This window comes from Anser anser (assembly GCF_964211835.1).
Source record: "Anser anser genome assembly, chromosome: 6".
Lineage (NCBI taxonomy): Eukaryota > Metazoa > Chordata > Aves > Anseriformes > Anatidae > Anser > Anser anser.
In genome coordinates, this window is record NC_139726.1 from 20815673 (window position 1) to 20834878 (window position 19206).

A 19206-nucleotide genomic window follows, 5' to 3' on the forward strand; every position below is an offset into this window, starting at 1 on the left:
TTGCTGCTATGGGCAGCTATTTTAAACAATTTACTTACTTTTATTATTTGCTCCTTTTTTTAAGCCAAAATGTAAAGTTTTAATTAAGCTTTGAGGTCTAGTAACATTCGAGTACAGCACATCCAACATCACAAGTGTTCATATACATGTGTAGGTTGTTACCTCTTGACTTCTTAGAAAGTGAATCTACTGCTTTGTTTCATAATAAAAATACTGTAGCTGCTGTGTAGCTATAGCTGTAGTATTTGAGCTGAATATTGGCAGATTCTGGCAAACTGCATGCCTTCTACCATATTCCGGAGTTAGTTTCAGCTGTAAGGAACTGATACATTTTGCAGGCACACATAAGGGTTTTTAGAAGACCGTGGCTAGCTTCTTATTCTGCAGTGGATGCTTCTGTACTTGTCTGCTGTATTTCTGAAGAAAGAAAGAAACAGAGTTCAAGTCCTCCTTTGTAGTTAGTAATCATTATTCAATGAAATATGAATTGAGGGGCTGTAATTGAAACAATCGTCCTACAGCAGTAATGGCTTCATTTTCCCCATTTCACTGTATCAGTTGCTGGATGTGTAGTTTCTAGATCTTGGTAGCCTCCTACAGGATCAGACAGCCTGATCCTGTCTCTGGTCTGCACAGTAACTCTTGCTTACTTCCAGTAAATGTTGCCATGTTCTAGGCTTTACCTCTTTTAAAGAAAAAAATGAATAGACCAAAACAGGCCAAATCACGTGCTACTCATTTGGAAGGGGGAAAAATTACTATTGTATTAACTGATCTAGTATAGAATTTCATTGGGCCTGCAGTTATGATGCATAAGGCCTTCAGTATATAAAAGAATTGTACGTTTCTCTGGATAATGTATTGGAGATAGGAAACCCAGAGAAAAAAATAATACCATTCTGGTTTATACAAGATAATATCAAACAGCTATGAAAAACTATGCTTTAAGGCTGTTTTAGATCTCTTTAAAGATTGGTTTAACAGATTAAATGGTGGGTTTGAATCACTTACATATCCCCTTAGGTATCTAGCACATTTCCTTTGTGGGCTCTCATTCTTAATTGCAAAGGCCAAAACCAAAAAGCTTAGATTGTACTGATGGTGCTGCAAGAAGGCCAAGGGAATGACTAGATTGATGGCACTGCCAGAACAAGGAAGATTCATCAGAGACTAGGATGCATTGCCAAGAACAAGGAGGAAAATTACGTATTATTTATAGCATTTTTCTATTTCAAGAAATACTGAACATGTAAGTTAGTAACAGGACTCTAAAAAAAAAGTAGCTATTAAAACAGAATGAGTTCTTTGGCCTAAAACCACCAGAGACTTAGAAAATGTTTTCAGGAGTAACAGCCAGTCTGTATTGGCACCTGAAAATGTCAATCCTTAATCACCCCATGATGCCAACTCTACGTTTCAGTGGTAGATTATTTCCAGTTGAGCATCCTCTTCAACCTTCCTCTGAGCTGAGCAGTAGCAAAGACTAACATTAAAGAACTTGAATCGAACTAGTAACTCTACCCTACAGAACACTATCTGACAGTAGAGGACTGCACTGTGAGTGAAGTCAAACCAACCTAGGACAAGGCATTTTTGAAAACTTCTGCTCCACTTCCTATGTCAAAATTGCATTAGATCTGAAGAGACAACACTGCTAATAGCTATGCAGGTATGAGCCGCATTACTCGAGAACATCATGCTTGACCCTGGAAGCCCATGTCTCCATACTTAAGTTGCCAGTCTATTTCCACAGAGTTGATTGAGGTTTGGAAAAAAAAGGCAGTTGGATTCAAGGTGTCTGTTTCAGTCCCTCTGAGGGGACTTACCTTTCTAAGGTCCTAGCCTTCTTACAGGACCACTACCTCTGAAATTAGATGTAGTATGACCTTCTGAAGCAAGGCAGCATACCAACAGAGAGGGTAAGATGTTGAACAAAACCAGTAATTCAAGTTAAGTAGTCATTTCTCAAAGCACATTCTGATTTACTAGCTATTAATTAAAACTTTGGCTAATAGCTACTACAAGTAATGACAGTAGGCATTAGAGAGTACCTCCTGCTTAGCAGATTTATCAGCTGTATTTGAGCTTCCTGTATTTTGTTACCATCTTTAAATAGTGGCAGAAAAGTACCCCTGGTGGTCAGGTACACCAGCCTCCTGCCTTACTTGCTACATCTTCAGAGCCTTCCCAGATAATGACTCTATCACCTTCCTGGCCACTCTAAGCCAGTGACCATGTTCCTGCCAAAAGGGGAATTTTCATGACATTGTCTTATCTCCCATATCACTGTGTTGTATCAATCACCTGACACTACTGAAACAAGTTTGGCTCTGCTGTATTTGTACCACCCTTCACCCAGCTGCAGGCTGTTCTATATCCTTAGCCTCCTCCTTGGCAGACTGAACAAGCCCAGCTTTCTCAGTTTCATTTATTTCTCATCTCAGGCTGTTCAATAGCTTTCATGTTTCTGCTTGCACAAGGAGCTGTTCTCTCAGCTTCTTCCCAGTCCTTTTTTCTTCCTTTGTGTTCTTCAACATATCAAACATAAAACTGACTTTAGTCTTCTGTATTACTCTTGCAAGAAGCTTTCCATTCTTGCTTTTCAGAGGTAGGAAAACTGTGAAGAACAATGAAATGTTACCAAAATGCTTTGTCACTAAAAATTCTAGAACCTCAATTTAATTCCATGATCTAAAAACACTTCTTTGTAGTTTTACAGGGATCACCAACAAGAGTTAGTATTTAGAGCAAGCACACAAAGCGCATGTATCTTTGGAAGTCAGTAGTATAATGTGATCAATTCATGCTGTTTTTTTTTCATGCTGAATGTGGTCAAATGAATCAACGCTTAGTGCATTTAGAAAATGCATAGGATTCCTACTTCACTTTATGTATACTGAAAGGAAGAATTGTTTCCTGGTGGCTGAGTTTGGTATTTCTGTAGACACAGAAAGTAAAAGCGGGTATAAGACCCCTGGAAGCAGGCTGTAGATTTCAAGTGCAGACATAATCTACAGAACAGGGCTTTTTCAAAAAAAAAACTGAGCATGAAATGAGGCTGCAATCCACCTTGCTTGTTGCTGCTGTGAAGTAGATTAAGACCCATTTAACTCACCAATTACACAGTAGTCAGCACATGCAAATGTGCACTTAGCGATGCATTTGGAGCATTACCAAGCTCTGCAGACTTTCAGCACAACTCTTACTGTAGTCAATGATTCTTCTCAAGGCTTCAGCTTCTGCCATCCAAAAGCTTTATTAAAAGTTTGCATTGTTTGCTTGCTGGAAAGAGTTTGAAGTAATAAAAGAGCACTGGCTCAGAAAGAAGGGAAATAAATTTTAAATTTTTCATTAGTGGAAAAAAAGAATTTAGAGACTATTTCAGAAACTAATTGCCATGCCCTCTTTAAAAAAAATCATTTCCACTCAAGTCAATTACTCAAAGATAACTGGAAAGAACTCTGCATGACTTTTACCTAATAGCACAGCTGTGCTAGCAGTTGTTTAGATCAGAAGAGAGTTTGAGATAGGTCTCTTGATTGTTCCTACTTACCATGCTTTTGTTCACATTCCGGAGTGATCATAAACTAGACCCTTCTGGATAAAACTTCAGCATGTGCTCTTACCAGGATGGGTACTGAGCCACACCACCAGATGAGCACTGTTCTGGACAAGCCCCCCTGGACATGCATGTGCACGAAGTTCTCAGTAGCGACGTCCTTGCTCCAGAAACAGGCCCCTTTTGGGCCACCCTAACTAAAGTGGGTACAGAGCATCAGCTGCTCCTAGCCAGGTCCTGCTGTCCAGAAACAGCTCGGCAACCCACACCACAGCAGGTCTGACCAACCAAGACAGCACTTGGGCCTGTGCCAGCTCTGGGGAGGTCTTGGCCCTGTTCTCGGGCAGGGCTTTGAGGGGCATGCAAGCTGCAACACTCCCACACGGTTCCAAGCATTCGCTCAGCCCGAGTGAGATGAGAGCTCACATACATTTGTCAGGAGGAATGGGGATGGTGTTGTACCAACCAAACTTCCCCTCACACACTTTTTTTTTTCTAAGTATACTGTATGTAGATATACTTCTCCACTTTCACAGGTGTCAATTTAACTGAAATAAATTTTAAAAGTCACTAGCTGATATTTCACCACATCCTTACTGCATAGCCTCCATGTTCTTTCATAATTTTCTGAAGCAGTATTTCAGCTGAGTCCTGACAGTATTCTGTACTATCTTAGAGAGAGAAAAGGAGAACTAAAACCTGCTTAGAAAGCCCACATCCACATTGTGTTCCCTCCTTGGACATTTGGACAGGAGAATAAAAGTTGTGTGCATTCATGGCACTCAGTTACTTACTGTCTCTATCTCTGAAATTTTTGCTCTTTACAAAAAGCAGCCTCTCTCTGAGCATCATAATCCAAGTCCGCTTGTTTTTCCTGCTCTTTTTTTGCCTTCTTTTCTGCCTGAGGAAGAAGAGAGAATAACAAAGGTTTTTTTGTTTTTTAAAACACCTTTTCCAACATGCATTGGAAATTCGTATCACTTTCAGCCCTACAAGATAAGGAAAAATGCAAACAAGTTTTCACAAAAACAGTGTTACTGTATACAACACACCTTGAGAGGAAAGGCTTTGTATAAGCAGCTCCCACACTGGGACAGTGACATCACAAAGACTTGAGGAATGGGGTCACATGCTCAGGGGAAATGCAAATGCAGAAGGGGCATCTGCATTCCTGAGTGGGGTCTCCTGAAGCCACAGCTGCTAAGTGCAGCTTAGTGATCTTTCTCATCACCTGCCCTTCCAGGTCATCCTCCCTGACCAACAAGGGCTGAGAGAGCCCAGAAGAGACTTCTGTGCCACTGCTGAGATGTGACTGGCCCCCAATGCTAACATCTGCAGTGTATACAAGATTTTAAAAAAAAAAAAAGACAAAAACCACAGCATGCTTCCTCTCCCAGCCCCTCAGACAGTGTATCATACTGTCGCTTTAGATGCGTGCTACTTTCTGAAGGGACTGACAGGGTACAGCACTTCTATTTACCATTTGCTGGAGCTGAATCTTCTGTACTTCCATACTTGCATCACGTTGTCTTTGTTTCTTGGCTTCTTCCCCTTCCAGGTAGATGCGGTTCTTCTCCATAAATGCATGGCATTCTTTTTCATTTTCTGCTTTTTCCTCTATCTCCTTCTCCAGTTTCATCTTCACCTGAATTTTACACAAGAGAGGAGGTTAGCCAAGTAGCTAGCCTGCCACTTTGAAGAGTCATGTATTGCCACCAGCCATTCTGCAGGCCAGACACAAAAGCAATAATGATGCAGCCCTGTATCAGCACTCGCTGGTAAGCACAATCATCGTAGCTGGCCAATGTTCAAGCCCCGAGTTTCCAGCAGCACCAACAGATGCGTGCCCAGTATGAGGTGGGAGAGGGTAAGAGGACCCCACGAAGATGTCAGCAGACCTGATGAAGCATTCTAAACTCTTGCAAGAGGATCCTCCCATGTGCCACTTGCAACTTGCTTAAGGAGTTGGGTGTAAATAAGAGGCAGCTGCTAAGTGAGAACATGCACAAGTGTCTAACAATTGCTATGCAAATACCCACAATGTTTCTAAAAGGTATTTGGAAGGATAGGAGAGAAAGAGGGATAAGAATGATTTTTTTTTTTTTTTTACCACAGTGGCTCTGTGTTCAGCAATAGATTCAATGGCAGCCTTATTTTTTGCTTCTCTTTCTTTGGTTTTCATTTGGTATTCGTCTTCTACCTCTGCAGCTCCTCGAGCAAAACGTTCAGCTTCCATCCTCAATGTCTGATTCATCTGTCCAGCTAGTTGTTTAAAAGCTTTGTCCTGATGCTCTTGAACTAGCCTGCAGTAGAACATGAGCTACCATAACATACCAGCAATATATGCTCAGCTTATCTGAGGCACTGCTCCAACTAGCGCCAGCAATCCTGCTTCCACCCTTCTATCTTCTCTAGCCACACAGGCCCACCCATTCAGCTCTTTGACATCCTTTTACTGACATGGCAAGTAAGCACTCCCTATTTTTTTTTTCTGCATGCTTGCTTTTTGTTGCTATAGTGAGATGGATCACACAGGGAAGAATCCACCTAACCCACTGTCACTGCAGGCAAATGCTGGGAGCATTGGCTGGAAGCAGGAAGCAAAGGGTGCTTGTGTTGGCTCAGGAACAGCATACCCTCTCAGCTAAACAAGTAAACAATATTTCTTCTATTACTGTAAGAATATTAATACTGTTGCCTAGTTAAGTCAAATATGTTCCTTCTTTCTCAGAGAAGGACAGGCAACACGCTGATGCAGAGATTTGCATTTCAGCATCTAGGCAACCTGAAGACTTGAGAGTTTACCTACCCCCACAGTACCAATTACTATAAAACTGATAGGGTTTCATCTGAATTGTCTACCTTTTTTCAAGTTTTACTCACAGAAAACTTTATTGCATCAGTTTTGATTTTGCTGATGTAAGAATTCAGAGTAACATTTGTCACAAAATTTAGTTGAATCTTAACACTGAAAATACCTCCACGTACCTATTGGTCTCTGCGTCTTCTTCTCTTCTCAGATCAGCCATCATTTCTTTTCCTTTAATGTAAGCCCTAATCCGATCATCATCTTCGTCTTCTCTTTGTTTCTCTTCATCTTTAATTACTTTCTGTTCAGCTACATGCTCCTGTTTAAATGGAAAATAACTGCTATTTTTATACAGAATGAGATTTCAGAAATATTGAATGGGGAAAGATAAATCTATTAGAGACTTCACGCCTAACCTATCATAACAGTTCTTTGATTGTACCAGTGGAGAATATATAGAACAGAAACAGATGGAAGAAAATACTCAGGACCTAATTATCACAAATGACCACAGAAGTAAAATTAGTAATGTACCAAGTGGCAAGGGCTTGGTAACAAGGGGCTGCAGGAGTGACCACTATAAGTATGCAGTTGCAGCCCCAAGCACGATATCCTTAGGGTAGGCTTTCTTATACTCCACCAGCTGTTCTCCCATCCCATGTGTCATTCACACAGAACAGACTCTGAAGGACAAAAAACAGTATGTCTGTAGAACTGTAAAAATATAAAGCACAAGGCATTTTGAAATCACAGAGAAGCGGCCATTTTAGTGTATATTGATTTTATTGCACATAAAAGGTTGAAAGCAAATGGAATAAAATTTGCTTAACTGTGGACAGAAGGGGTGGGGTGAGGGACAGATGAGGGGAAGGAAGGAGAGTTTGAATGGGAATTCTCTCCTCTTAGTCTCTTGCTTGACAATGATTTGAAGTACCTCCACATCAGCCTCCCTGCTCAAGCAGCTGTTGGGGGAAGGAGGTACAGAGAATGGAAAGATAGGTGTGGTGAGTAGGTCTTCACAAGTTTTCTAAGCATCTCTAATCAGAAAGGGAAAGACAAGATAAAAATAAAGTCATGTTCAAAGACTCAGACTACTCCCTCCTCCTGACAATGGAAAAATGGGCTTAAAACAGGGTAGGTACGTGGAATCGAAATCCAGGTATCAAGCCAAGAATATTCCCTGATGTCTACAGCAGACTTTTTCATTGTAGTCCAGTTAAAGTTCAGGTGTCACATCAGGACTTTCAAGAGGCCCCTCCCAAAAACAGACAAAAGAAAGACCTAGCCTGCAGCTTTCAACATCAGTATGTGACCAAACACTGCTACTGAAGCTACCAACAAACCTCCTGTTGTCATCAGGCCTGTTTATCCATAGCCCTAATGCAGTTGTTTCATTCTATACAGCTGCGGTGAAACGAGCACTGAACTCTCTGATTTCCTCCTACTTACATGATGCAGCCTCTGGCGTTCAATTTTTTCCTCCTGTTCGTTTTCCTTTCCTCTCTGAATTTCCAGTTGGTACAATCGGTTGAGCCTTTGTATTTCTTCCCCTTCTCTTCTGTTTTCCAGCTTAGCCAGGTCTGCCTGATGCTTGTGTTCCTGTATTCTAAAACAGGAAAGGAATGGTGTAAGCGGGGTGGGGATTCCGTGAAGTGAGCAGATAGGGATTCTGCATGTCTACGGGTACCTGAACACTGAAAAATCCGGTATTTTAAAGTGAAAGGAGAACATCGGATCAAAATAGAATCACACATTTTTAGGTGGCAGCTGCAAATCCTTCAGCCAGGGTTGACTTCTGGCATAAAGAAGCACTTAGAAATTTCCCAATTAAGCCAGTACTAGCAAAAGCAAACTTGACTAGCAGATGGGTTTGAATAAGAGATCCCATTTGAGCATCTTAATTGTTAGCCCACTGCCTGCACGAGTTTGCCCTTTACCATCTAGTGGCAAGCTACTACTTCCAAGCAGTGCCAGCACTGACTAAGACAAAGAGCGGCCCTCAGCCCACGCTGGCTGCAAGTATGACTTATTATGGGCTGGGACAAGCGGCAACAACACGGTCTTTTGCCTCAGGGAGCCCAGGGTGCGGGGAGGGCCCGACGCAGCGCCGCGCCCGAACCCCCGCTGCCCCCGCACCGCACCCCGCCGCCCGCCCCGGGCCGGGCTCGGTCCCGGGGCCCCTGGGCCGGCTCCGGGCGGCCCCGACTCACTGCGCCAGCTGCTCCCTGGCCACGGCCCGGCGCTCCGCGTAGCGGCCGCGCTCCCGCTCCGCCTCCCGCTCGGCGGCGCCCGGCTGCTGGTGCTCCATCGGCGGCTGCCTCCGCTACGGCCCGGCCCGGCCGCGGCCTGTCAGGGAAGCGGCGCTGCCTGACGAGAGGCGCGATCCCCGCCGCCACCGCCCCTTTCGGGCGCTTCCAGAGCGCGGAGGGAGGCAGCGCCTCAGCCGGAAAGGGCCGAGCGGCCGCACAGGGCGGGAAGGGCAGGGCGGTGGCTCTGGCAGCGGCCTTATAGCGGCACCGCCCCGACCCGCCCCGCCGGCTGCTGACGGCACCGGCGAGCCAGGCCCTGGGGAGGAGCGGGGCGGTTCCAGAGCCGGCGGCTGTGCGCTGCGGGAAGGTAAAGGGGTAACTCCCCTCGGCCCTCACCTCTGGGCAGCCCCTTGCCTCCTTCCACAGCCTGCCTCTGTCAGAAGCCGGGCTCAGAGTCTTGAAGGCCCCCACAAGACCCGTTTTCCAAAGTAAAATATTATCAGACATCCTTTTAAGGAAACTCTCCTAACTTTTTAGAAGTCGTTCCCCGGTTTGGCCGAGGGATGGGCAGCTCGGGGCGTGAAACGAGGGTGGGGGGCAAAGGCAGGCTGCGGGCGCCTTGGGCGACGCTTCCAGTGGGCCCAGAATAGGGGAATAGCGCGTTTGGAGCCCAGGGTGCTTGCAGGGGAAGTCGTTATCTGAACCCCTAACTCTGTCTGTGCCACGTAAATACACTGGTAAAACTTCAGCAAGGAAACGAACCTTAGGGAGCGAGGTCTGTACATGGCTTGTGGTGGAGAGTAGGCCCCAAAGAGTTCGGTGCTGGCTGAGAAATCTGAGAAACGAGTTTAGATCTGACTTTACCTACTGCAGATTGAATCACTGTTAGTCTTTTTGAAAGGCTGGTCAAACTATGTTGTTTCTTCTTGCCATGGTATTTTTGTAGTAGCTACTTACAGCTATATTGGGACTTACTTGCCTTTTAGATGACCTTTTAAGGGCTGCGGCCAAACCACGTTCGTATTTTCACATAACTAAATTACAGCAAGACATTAATTTTATAGAGGTGGTTGCAAAACACTATAAAAACTGCAGTACTGTAAGTATTCTAGCTTCTGCATGTATTTGGTTGCTCTTTTGGTCCTGTAGATTCTGTAAATTTTTTTATTATTTTTTTTTTTATTCTCTCATTATGGGGAATACTGAACTGGAAATAGGCTAGTGAATAGTGTGACTTTTTGCACCCGTGTTGGGAATTCGTATTGAATTAATAGGCTGTAGGGCTGAAATACCTGGGACAGTAAATTTTAAGAAAAATAATAAAAATGTAGCAGCAATAGTGAGCCTTGGGCAGGAACAGGTTATGTTGATCATCAGTTATATGGGATGCATTGCTGTCTCTAGTTAAATAAGCTGACTTTCATGAAATACAAGCCAGTGATTTTTGAGAATACACTCAATTCTCTGGAGTTTATTTTTTCAAATGGTCTTCCAGATTCATAGGGTATATTTAATGTAGATCCATTTGCAGTCTTGACTCTGTCCATAAGGTTCAAAAAGGTATCTTTTTAACCACATGAAAACTACTTCTGTCTTTCCTTGCTGTATAGTTTCAATGTTATTTCATATTTTTATCTTCCTGTGCAGTAGTCAGCAACAAGGAGGTAACTGGGTCTCAGCAACATCCTGTACTTGAAAACTAAGATTTATTCCCTTGCTTCCTCTGGAAAATGGCCCACATCCAAGTCCTCTTATATCTCTGGATGCTTTGAGGAGAGGATAGAGATTATGTGTAGTCTTGGACTCTGATTCAATAACTTGCTTGGCATAGTTCTGAAATTCACGCTCCCTACAAAGTGCAATAAGCTGTTTCTGAGCATCGTAGTCCAAGTCTGCTTGCTTCTCCTGCTGTTTTTTTGCTTGCTTTTCTGCCTTAAGAAGAAAAGGGGATGACAGCTTAGTATTTCTTTCACAACACAACAATCTGTGGAGTCTTCGAGAGGGTAAATTTACAAGAGATCTGAGGTGATACTAAGTAGTTCATATTTGTCAAATATCATCCCTCCCAAGTTCTCTCACCACTCACCCCACCACAAAAAAGGGTACATTGAATAGCTGAGTGAACATCAGCATTTGCTGCTGCTCTTTGGAGATCTGCCCAGAAGATACAAGAGACCAGCAGCAGTACATAATAACCCAAGACAAGAAGTGATGTGTCATTGCAAAACAGCCTTGACTTGCACAACACCCCCTGAGAGGAAAGGCTTTGTATGAGCGGCTCCCACACTGGGACAGTGACACCACAAGGACTTGAAGAATGGGGTCACATGCTCAGGGGAAATGCAAATGCAGAAGGGGCATCTGCATTCCTGAGTGGGGTCTCCTGAAGCCACAGCTGCTAAGTGCAGCTTAGTGATCTTTCTCATCACCTGCCCTTCCAGGTCATCCTCCCTGACCAACAAGGGCTGAGAGAGCCCAGAAGAGACTTCTGTGCCACTGCTGAGATGTGAGTGGCCCCCAATGCCAACATCTGCAGTGCATACAAGATAAAAAAAAAAACACAGCATGCTTCCGCTCCCAGCCCCTCAGACAGTGTATCATACTGTCGCTTTAGATGCGTGCTACTTTCTGAAGGGGCTGACAGGGTACAGCACTTCTATTTACCATTTGCTGGAGCTGAATCTTCTGTACTTCCATACTTGCATCACGTTGTCTTTGTTTCTTGGCTTCTTCCCCTTCCAGGTAGATGCGGTTCTTCTCCATAAATGCATGGCATTCTTTTACACTTTCTGCTTTTTCCTCTATCTCCTTCTCCAGTTTCATCTTCACCTGAATTTTACACAAGAGAGGAGGTTAGCCAAGTAGCTAGCCTGCCACTTTGAAGAGTCATGTATTGCCACCAGCCATTCTGCAGGCCAGACACAAAAGCAATAATGATGCAGCCCTGTGTCAGCACTCGCTGGTAAGCACAATCATCGTAGCTGGCCAGTGTCCAAGCCCCAAGTTTCCAGCAGCACCAACAGATGCATGCCCAGCATGAGGTGGGAGAGGGTAAGAGGACCCCAGGAAGATGTCAGCAGACCTGATGAAGCATGCTAATCTCTTGCAAGAGGATCCTCCCATGTGCCACTTGCAACTTGCTTAAGGAGTTGGGTGTAAATAAGAGGCAGCTGCTAAGTGAGGACATGCACAAGTGTCTAACAATTGCTATGCAAAAACCCACAGTGTTTCTAAAAGGTATTTGGAAGGATAGGAAATAAAGAGGGATAAGAATAGCTTAGTGGTGGTGGTGTTTTTTACCACAGTGGCTCTGTGTTCAGCAATAGATTCAATGGCAGCCTTTGTTTTTGCTTCTTTCTCTTTGTTCTTTTTTTCTTGTTCGGCTTCTTTTTTTGCAATGTCTCTAGCAAGACGATCGTCTTCCATCTTCAATGCTTCACTCATTTGGGCAGCCAATTGGGTGACAATTTTGTCCTGACGTTCCTGTGTTAGTCTGCAGAAGAACATGAGCTATTGTAACATACGCACCTAGTCTACCTGAAGCATTGCTGCTACCAAACCCAGCAGTTTTCTCTTCCTGCCACACAGCTTGCACTTCTGTTAATCTTTGTACTTTGAAGAGGGGAGAGATCACCCCCTCCCCCAGACCTATAACTAATGAACCTGTGAAAGAACTTCCTTTTTGTCCTGAATTCTCCACTTCCCTATGAGTAGAATTTAATTGTAGAATAACTGTGATTTTTTGTTGTATCATCAGCCTGAAAAACTTGAATATGACAACTGTATAATTCTTAAGTTAGATACACTTGATACTCAAGCTTTGTACCCACCTACGCATTTCAGCTTCCTTCTCTTTCATCAGCTTGGCAATCCTTTGCTTTGCTTTGAAATGAGCTCTAATCCGATCATCTTCTTCCATTTGTTTTTGTTCCTCTGCTGCTTTGATTATTTTCTGGTTAGCTACATGCTCCTGCATAGGCAAAACAGTCCTGATATAACAAATGAAGTTCAGAAAATCTAGACCTTTGGCTGCAGCTTAAAAGAACCACTTCGTCTTCTGTTCTCTCTTCATGTTTTTTTCAAAGAGAGCAGAAAGGAAAGGGATTCTTCCTCTTATGGCTCAAACATGCATGAAGGAGATGGTAGATAGGAGAAAGGAGAAGGGGAAATGAGCATCGAACTGCTGCTCCTCCAAACCATTATGCAGATCAGCATGCAATGCAGGGAATATTATCCCTCGCTGCCATCCACACACATGGAAGAGGGGGATGTGGAGAGGAATGGGACTGCATAACCCCACCAATACTTACGCAGACTGTGCTACTCCTGGCCCACCTCATCCAAAACTATCCCAGTTTGAGCTTAATCCAAATCCTAGCTGACGAGGAGTTTTCTAGAGTTCTATGTAAAAAAAATACTGTCTTTTGCGTGCTGGCCAAAAGTGTTGTGAGGCGTGTCTTGTTTGCATTTAGCAAGGTGTCTTTGAAGGTGAAGAGGGAGGGCAGCAGATCTTGACAACTTTTCTAAACATATCTAATCATAAAGGGAAAGACAAGTTAAAAAGGTATTTTTATGTTCACAGACTCAGACTACTCCCTCTTCCTACCAAATGAAAATGGGCTTAAAACAGGGCAGGTACACGGTACCTCAATCCAGTTTTTTAGTCAAGGAGACTGTTCCTTGATGTCTACGGCAGACCTTTTCATCGTACACCAGTCAGAGCATCAGGTGCTGATGTTACCCCTTCAGACAAGAGGAGGGACTTCCACCCAAGAGGCCCTTCTCAAGAGCAGACAGGAAAGACATGGCCTACAACCAGCAATGTAGGGATATGACCTAATGTTGGTAAAGCTGTCAGCAAACCTCGTATTGCCAACAGGCCCATTTAGATAATATTAACACTATTGTTTTACTCCGAGCAGACAAGGCAAAACAAGCGTTTTGAACTCTCTGCTTTCCTATCACTTACACGATACAGCCTCTGGCGTTCAAGTTTTTCCTCATGTTCCTTTTCCATTTTTCTCTGCATTTCCAATTCGTACAATCGGCTCAATCTCTGTATTTCTTCTCCTTCTCTTTTGTTTTCTAGCTTAGCCAGATCTGCCTGACGCTTGTGCTCCTCTATTCTGAAACAACGTAAAAAGGAGTTAAAAAAATGGGTTAGGGACCAAGTGAAGTAATGAACAGATAGGGATTCTGCTTGTCTATGAGTACTTTAAAGAAATATGGTATTTTGAAGTGAAGTTGGGTATATTGTCAGATGTAAACAACAGCAACATTGTGTGTAACTTTCTGTAAAACCTTATAGAATGTATTTGCGAGAAGAGAGTTTAAATACATAATTAATCAACAGTAACCCTATTTTACTATTACTTACTGTTCCAACTGATCTCTGCATAGTGCCTGCCGATCCATATAACGTTGATGTGCCTTTTCTTGCTCTCTGAGAATAGCTTCTTTATGCTCACGTTCTGCTTCTTCTTCCTTCTTTTTGTTAACATCTGGCTTGAACTTTTTAAATTCAATTTGAGCATCTCTTTCCTTTAGGACCTCAGTAAGTAGCAGTGCACTCTACAAGAGAACATTTCAATTAATTTGCATGTTCAAAGTGTTTAAAGAAATTCAGTACAATTTGAATTTAAATATTCTAAATAAGTTGTCAACAAACATGCAACCCTTTCACTCTTTCATTCTGATAGTATAGATAAGTTTTTGCTTGATCAATAGCTTCCTTCCGTTTTGCTGCTTGGAACTGTGCTTCTTCCAAATCAAGTAACTTTCTTTCTTCCTCTTCCTTTTCTTCACGTAATTTTTTGGCTTTAAGTTTCCTCTGTGCCTGGCCCTATAATGCAGATAAAAATTCACTTTTTTAGAAATCACATTTAAAACTATGGATTAAAAATGTATAAACCATTCTGAAGGGGGTGCAGTGATTTTATTTTTTTTTTAATTTTGCATTTCAGGTTTAATTTGACAATTAAACTATTTATATGGAGCTTAGTTAAAATACCTATTTGAAAGCAGGTGTTAAACTAAGGGAATACACCTAGAAATATTATTTTGTTTTTGCCTATATGAATCACCTAGTTTACAGATGTATCTTGTACTTACCATAATAGTATTGGGCCAGTCTTTTACAGCTGCTTTGGAGCGTAAGTGCATTTCTTCACGTTCTTTCTTCTCAGCAAGGATGCGTGCTGCTTCTCTACTTACGCTGCCAAGATTGTCCTGCAACCTTTCCCATTCCGCTTTTGGCAATATAATTACTTGACGAAGATCTACTCCATTTGGAAGAAAATATCCATCCAGAACACTGTTTTGTACAAAACTGTGTGATGCTATGTAGAGGGAAGAAAAGATACTGAGGTTACTTGGAATCACAAAATCCTAAATTCAAACCTGCATCAGGATTTCAATTCCTGCATATTATCAATACTGAGTTGTCCTAACAGTTACTCTCCCCGTCCCAGTACCCCAGAGCTATGATGGAGTACCTGTGACTGTTTTAAGTGCGGGCAGCGCGTGTACTTGGGCCGTGGTGCTGAGCGATGTAACCCTATGCACGTTCGTGTAACAGGTTCGGCCTGTGGTAACTAACGCCTTGCAGACAGTATTTGGCCATGGCGGCCAGGAAGCGTTCCCAAGAGGAAATGTCTGGGGAACGGTGCTGAGGCCGTTCTGCTGGGGGTGGGGGAGGCAGCAGTAGGGGCACAGGCTGTGCCTGGCCGCCGTTCTCCGGTGTGCTCACCGCACCTACTGAAACAGACCGGGCTTGTCCGAGCAGTGCCTTGAACTGCTGGAAGGACGAGCATTTCCTTGTGTTGGGCTACACACACGTGTGCGGGCATTCCTACGGCCTTTAGGTCACCGTTGGGCTTCAGGTGGCCAGCTGCATTCCCAAGGGAAACTCTGCAGAGCTGCGTGCTGCCGGCAGCGCGCCTCGCTCCCCTGCGCTGCACGGCGCTGCCCAGCCTGAGGCGTTCGGGGCTTTCACCGGGGGTCGCGCTGCTGCTGGTAACCCCAGCCCGTTTCCAGACGCACCTGCCTGGGGGCGGACCCGCCCGACTCCCCCTGCCCCCGGCACCCCGTGGCTCCCCCGGCCCCGGGTGGGCTCCGCCCCGCGCCCCCGGGACGGGCAAGGCGGGTCCGGACCCGGCGGGGGCCCCGGGGCAGGGCCCAGGGACGCCCCCAGCGCCCCGCGCACTCACGGGGCAGCCGCCGCCGCCTCCCGCCGGGCCGCGCCGCCGCCGCCATGTCCCGGGGCGCTGCCGGTGCCGGTGCCGCGTGCGCGCTGTTGCCGCGCAACCGGGCGGCGGCGGGCGGGGCTGGCGCGGGGCGCGACGGGAGCGGCGGGGGTGGGCCTGGGCCCGGTCCTGTCCCGTCCGGGCCCGTCCGCGCTTCACGGAGGGGCCGCGGCTGCCCCGCCGCAGCGTTCGGGCGGGCTGCTCCCCTCCGCGGCCACGGCGGCAGCGTCCGGCAGCGCTGCCCGGCTGCGGGAGCCCCGCTCGGTCGCGGTGGCGGCGCGGGGCCCGGCCGGTCCCGCAGCCCGGCTCTGAGATGGCGCCGCCGGGCCGGGAGCTGCCGCGGGCCGCCCGCCTCGGCCTCGGCCTCACGTCCTGGAGCTGGAGTGGCCGCAGGCAGTTTCCTCAGTTTGTGTCTTTGTCTTAGCTTCCTTGTCCCGCATCATTTTTCTCACCTGAGCACAAGATCGGGGTAGGAGTTCAGTAGTTTCTTTTCTATAAGTATTTCTCTGTTTTTTTTTTTCTTCTGTTTGTTCTGTAAACTGCCCCTGGACAGCTATGAAATTTCTGTTGGTTTTTGACTTTGACCATACAATTGTAGATGAAAATAGTGACACCTGGATTGTGAAGTGTGCTCCTGGGAAGAAGCTTCCTAATGGATTGAGAAACTCCTACCAGCCTGGGCACTGGACAGAATATATGGGCAGAGTCTTTGTCTACTTGGGAGACAGCGGTGTCAAAGAAGAGGAGATGAAAAGGACTATGACAACGATCCCTTTCACTGCGGGAATGGGAGATCTTCTGCATTTTATTGGCGAGAACAAAGAGCTTTTTGACTGCATAATTGTTTCAGATTCTAATACAGTATTTATTGACTGGATTCTAAAAGCCGCTGACTTCCATAAGGTGTTTGATGAAGTGTTTACAAACCCTGCAGCATTCAGCAGTACTGGCTACCTAACTGTACAGAACTTTCACACCCACCATTGTCCAAAGTGCCCTAAAAACCTTTGCAAAAGGAAAGTTTTAAAAGAATTTCTAGATAAACAGTTGGAGCGAGGAGTAAGTTATACACAAATTGTATATATAGGGGATGGCGGGAATGACTTATGTCCGGTAACGTCTCTGAAGAAGAATGACATTGCTATGCCCAGGCATGGGTATACCTTAGAGAAAAGGATTTCTCAGCTCACCCAAGATCACAGTCCTGTAGAGTGTTCTGTTCTGGTTTGGTCAACTGCTGTTGAAATAGTGTCTTACCTGAAGCTGCTTATAAAGGAATAAGTCAGATGATAAAAGGAAACCAATATAGTTACGCCTTCTTCTTTCCAGGAGAGAAACACTGCATGTGCATAAAAGCACAAAACTAGAACTGGGATGCCATCTGAACCTATGTTTTATAAACACGATACAAAACTGTGTGTTCGATTTTGGCAATAGTGGGAAAGTGATATTAAAATGGCTTTCTAGCATACTACACATTCCAACATCAGTGGAAAAGGGGGTGGGAGGGTTGCAGGGGGAATTGCCATTAATCTTCTCCCTACCCTGAACCTTTACTGCCTGCATGTGAGATCTGTTCCATGTGCTCGAGGAAAGGAGTGGGATTAGTTCTTATAAAGAACTTAAATTCTTAACTTACCAGGACCATGGTTCTGGAATCATTGGCTTTGAATACTATTTAATCAGGGTAAATGTTTAATTGTAAATGACTTGGTATGCCTCTAATCTTGTTTGATCTGAAGATGCATTTATATTTTTAATATACTAAATATTTTACCAAGCAAAATTCCTTTTTAAGAGTTTTAATTAAAGACAATAAAAGTTACTATCAGTGACAAAAGCAACATACGTGATTTGCGTAACGTATTCTGCTGGCCTGTGTGTTGTTAGGCACCTGTTTTTGTCAGGGCCTGGGGAGAGCGAACACAAGTGTAGGCGTCAGTCTTTGGATACCACCGTTTACATTGTCAGTCAGACCCCTTCTCTTCTGGAGAACAGTAAGAACGGTGCGGTGCTGTTGACAGGAGAGTCACTCTCCCGTTCCCCTGACTACCACCCTGACCGCGTGCGTAGGGCTGCCCCTGGTTAGATCTTCGTTGCTGCCCACTCGGAGCCAGCTGGGCGCTGTTTCCTCAATGGGTTTCTGCTGCAGTGCGCGGGCCCATGGAACGGTGCGTGTGTGCACGTGTTTACACGGTTTTGTCCGTTCACTCTTGTCTATGTGCCCTGCATAGCCCTCTCACGGGCTGTGAGGGAGCATCTCTGCCCATTCTAACTTTTTATTGGAATTCACCTGCCCTTTAGTAGTTTCAGGAACCATCTGTGACCATGGAGTCTTTCTCACTCACAGCAAGATGAGCCCTAAGACTTGTGCTATGCGTACAGAAGTATGTCTCATTAAAGTCATGTGTTTTCATGCCAAATGTTTTCTTCGTCTCCCAAAATAGGTTATAGTCTGCTATTGAACTGATGTCTGTTCTCTACCCTTATACGTGCCTTAGTAGCTGAGAAATTGGTCTAACTTTTGCAGTAGTTCAGTCGCAGGTGTCCAAGATGTAGCTCAGCAACCTGCAATTGCTGTAGCTGTCGTCTTCTGTGTTGTCTGTGCAGCACTCTTCTCATTTTCTTATGGACACTTGATGTTGTCACTACCTTCTTTTTCAAAGTTGAAGGTTTTTAGGGGTGGTCTTCCCTGTTTTGAGGGGAAATCTTGAAGATTTCCTTTGAGTACTGCCTTGTACTGGGGTTTAGCCCTTCACCTATTTTAACTAATTACAGCAGGTAGCTTTAGCAGTTTGTTATCTAAGGTGTCACAAGTAATATACTTGACTTCTTAGGGGCACAGCTTTAATGCTAGATAGTTGATAGCTGTCTGAGGTGTTTATACTAGAGATCTTACCTTGTTGGCTCGTGTAAGGGCACAAAGACAGCATCTAACTGATGGGCCTGGACAGTTTTAAGTTTTCTGATTTGCAGGTTGTACAAAAGTACTAATGGCTGTTGCATAGCACACTATTGTGTAGTTACTTTTTAAAGTTGTGTATGTCCTTCATTCTGGATGTGCTGCTAAGTGTTAGCAGGTACTGCGCCAAGCCAATCTCTTCTGTGCTCTTCATAACCTAGCTGCAAAACAGTTTGCCTTCTGTTTGTCCAGTTATTGTCCAGATCTCACTTCTTGCTTATGTAAAAAGCAACGAAACAAACAGAAAAGCCCCAACCACCTAGTATATGAATAATTATTCATTTTTTTCCTTCCACTTACATTAGGTTTCCTAACATTCTTTACCCATAGGAACCTTATCTTGTAATTTGCTATATTGCTGAATCATTGAGTAAGACATTAAT

General features: G+C 44.7%; 3 protein-coding genes across 8 annotated transcripts; 1 reads left to right on the forward strand and 2 right to left on the reverse strand.

Moving 5' to 3' along the window:
• On the reverse strand, nt 1–8974 carry LOC310901872 (cilia- and flagella- associated protein 210-like). Of its 6 annotated transcripts, none has more exons than XR_014586254.1 (8): nt 8579–8974; nt 7818–7974; nt 6548–6687; nt 5670–5862; nt 5040–5204; nt 4354–4460; nt 2305–2617; nt 1–417 (listed from the first exon to the last, which is right to left on the reverse strand). XR_014586254.1 is itself a non-coding variant. In XM_083842441.1 (7 exons), exons 1-6 carry the CDS (start codon nt 8674–8676, stop codon nt 4359–4361), a joined length of 855 nt encoding a protein of 284 aa, XP_083698567.1. In that variant the 5' UTR covers nt 8677–8974; the 3' UTR covers nt 1–417; nt 4354–4358. The 6 variants fall into 6 exon arrangements, 2 of the variants coding, with proteins under 2 accessions (XP_083698567.1, XP_083698568.1); XR_014586255.1 differs by adding an exon at nt 3116–3282 and having other exon boundaries at nt 1–2617; XR_014586256.1 differs by lacking the exon at nt 2305–2617 and adding an exon at nt 3116–3312.
• A 666-nt stretch (nt 8975–9640) lies between these two features.
• On the reverse strand, nt 9641–15948 carry LOC310901864 (cilia- and flagella- associated protein 210-like). The gene is given in 10 exon segments (XM_083842404.1): nt 9641–10270; nt 10273–10549; nt 11282–11446; nt 11918–12110; nt 12448–12587; nt 13587–13743; nt 13995–14188; nt 14286–14459; nt 14729–14955; nt 15826–15948. Coding segments are annotated over 10 exon segments (1608 nt in total). The 5' UTR covers nt 15872–15948; the 3' UTR covers nt 9641–10235.
• A 53-nt stretch (nt 15949–16001) lies between these two features.
• PHOSPHO2 (phosphatase, orphan 2) lies at nt 16002–17705 on the forward strand. The gene has a single exon (XM_083842443.1). It carries the CDS (start codon nt 16417–16419, stop codon nt 17140–17142), a length of 726 nt encoding a protein of 241 aa, XP_083698569.1. The 5' UTR covers nt 16002–16416; the 3' UTR covers nt 17143–17705.
• Nucleotides 17706–19206: the final 1501 nt, after the last annotated feature.

Coding starts and splice junctions, on each gene's coding strand:
- LOC310901872 (XM_083842441.1), bottom strand. CDS start 8,676: ATGGAGCACCAGCAGCCGGGCGCCGCCGAGCGGGAGGCGGAGCGGGAG. Junction 7,975..8,578: donor GCCAGGGAGCAGCTGGCGCA/GTGAGTCGGGGC, acceptor TTCCTGTTTTAG/AATACAGGAACACAAGCATC. Junction 5,205..5,669: donor CTGAACACAGAGCCACTGTG/GTAAAAAAAAAA, acceptor TGTAAAATTCAG/GTGAAGATGAAACTGGAGAA.
- PHOSPHO2 (XM_083842443.1), top strand. CDS start 16,417: ATGAAATTTCTGTTGGTTTTTGACTTTGACCATACAATTGTAGATGAA.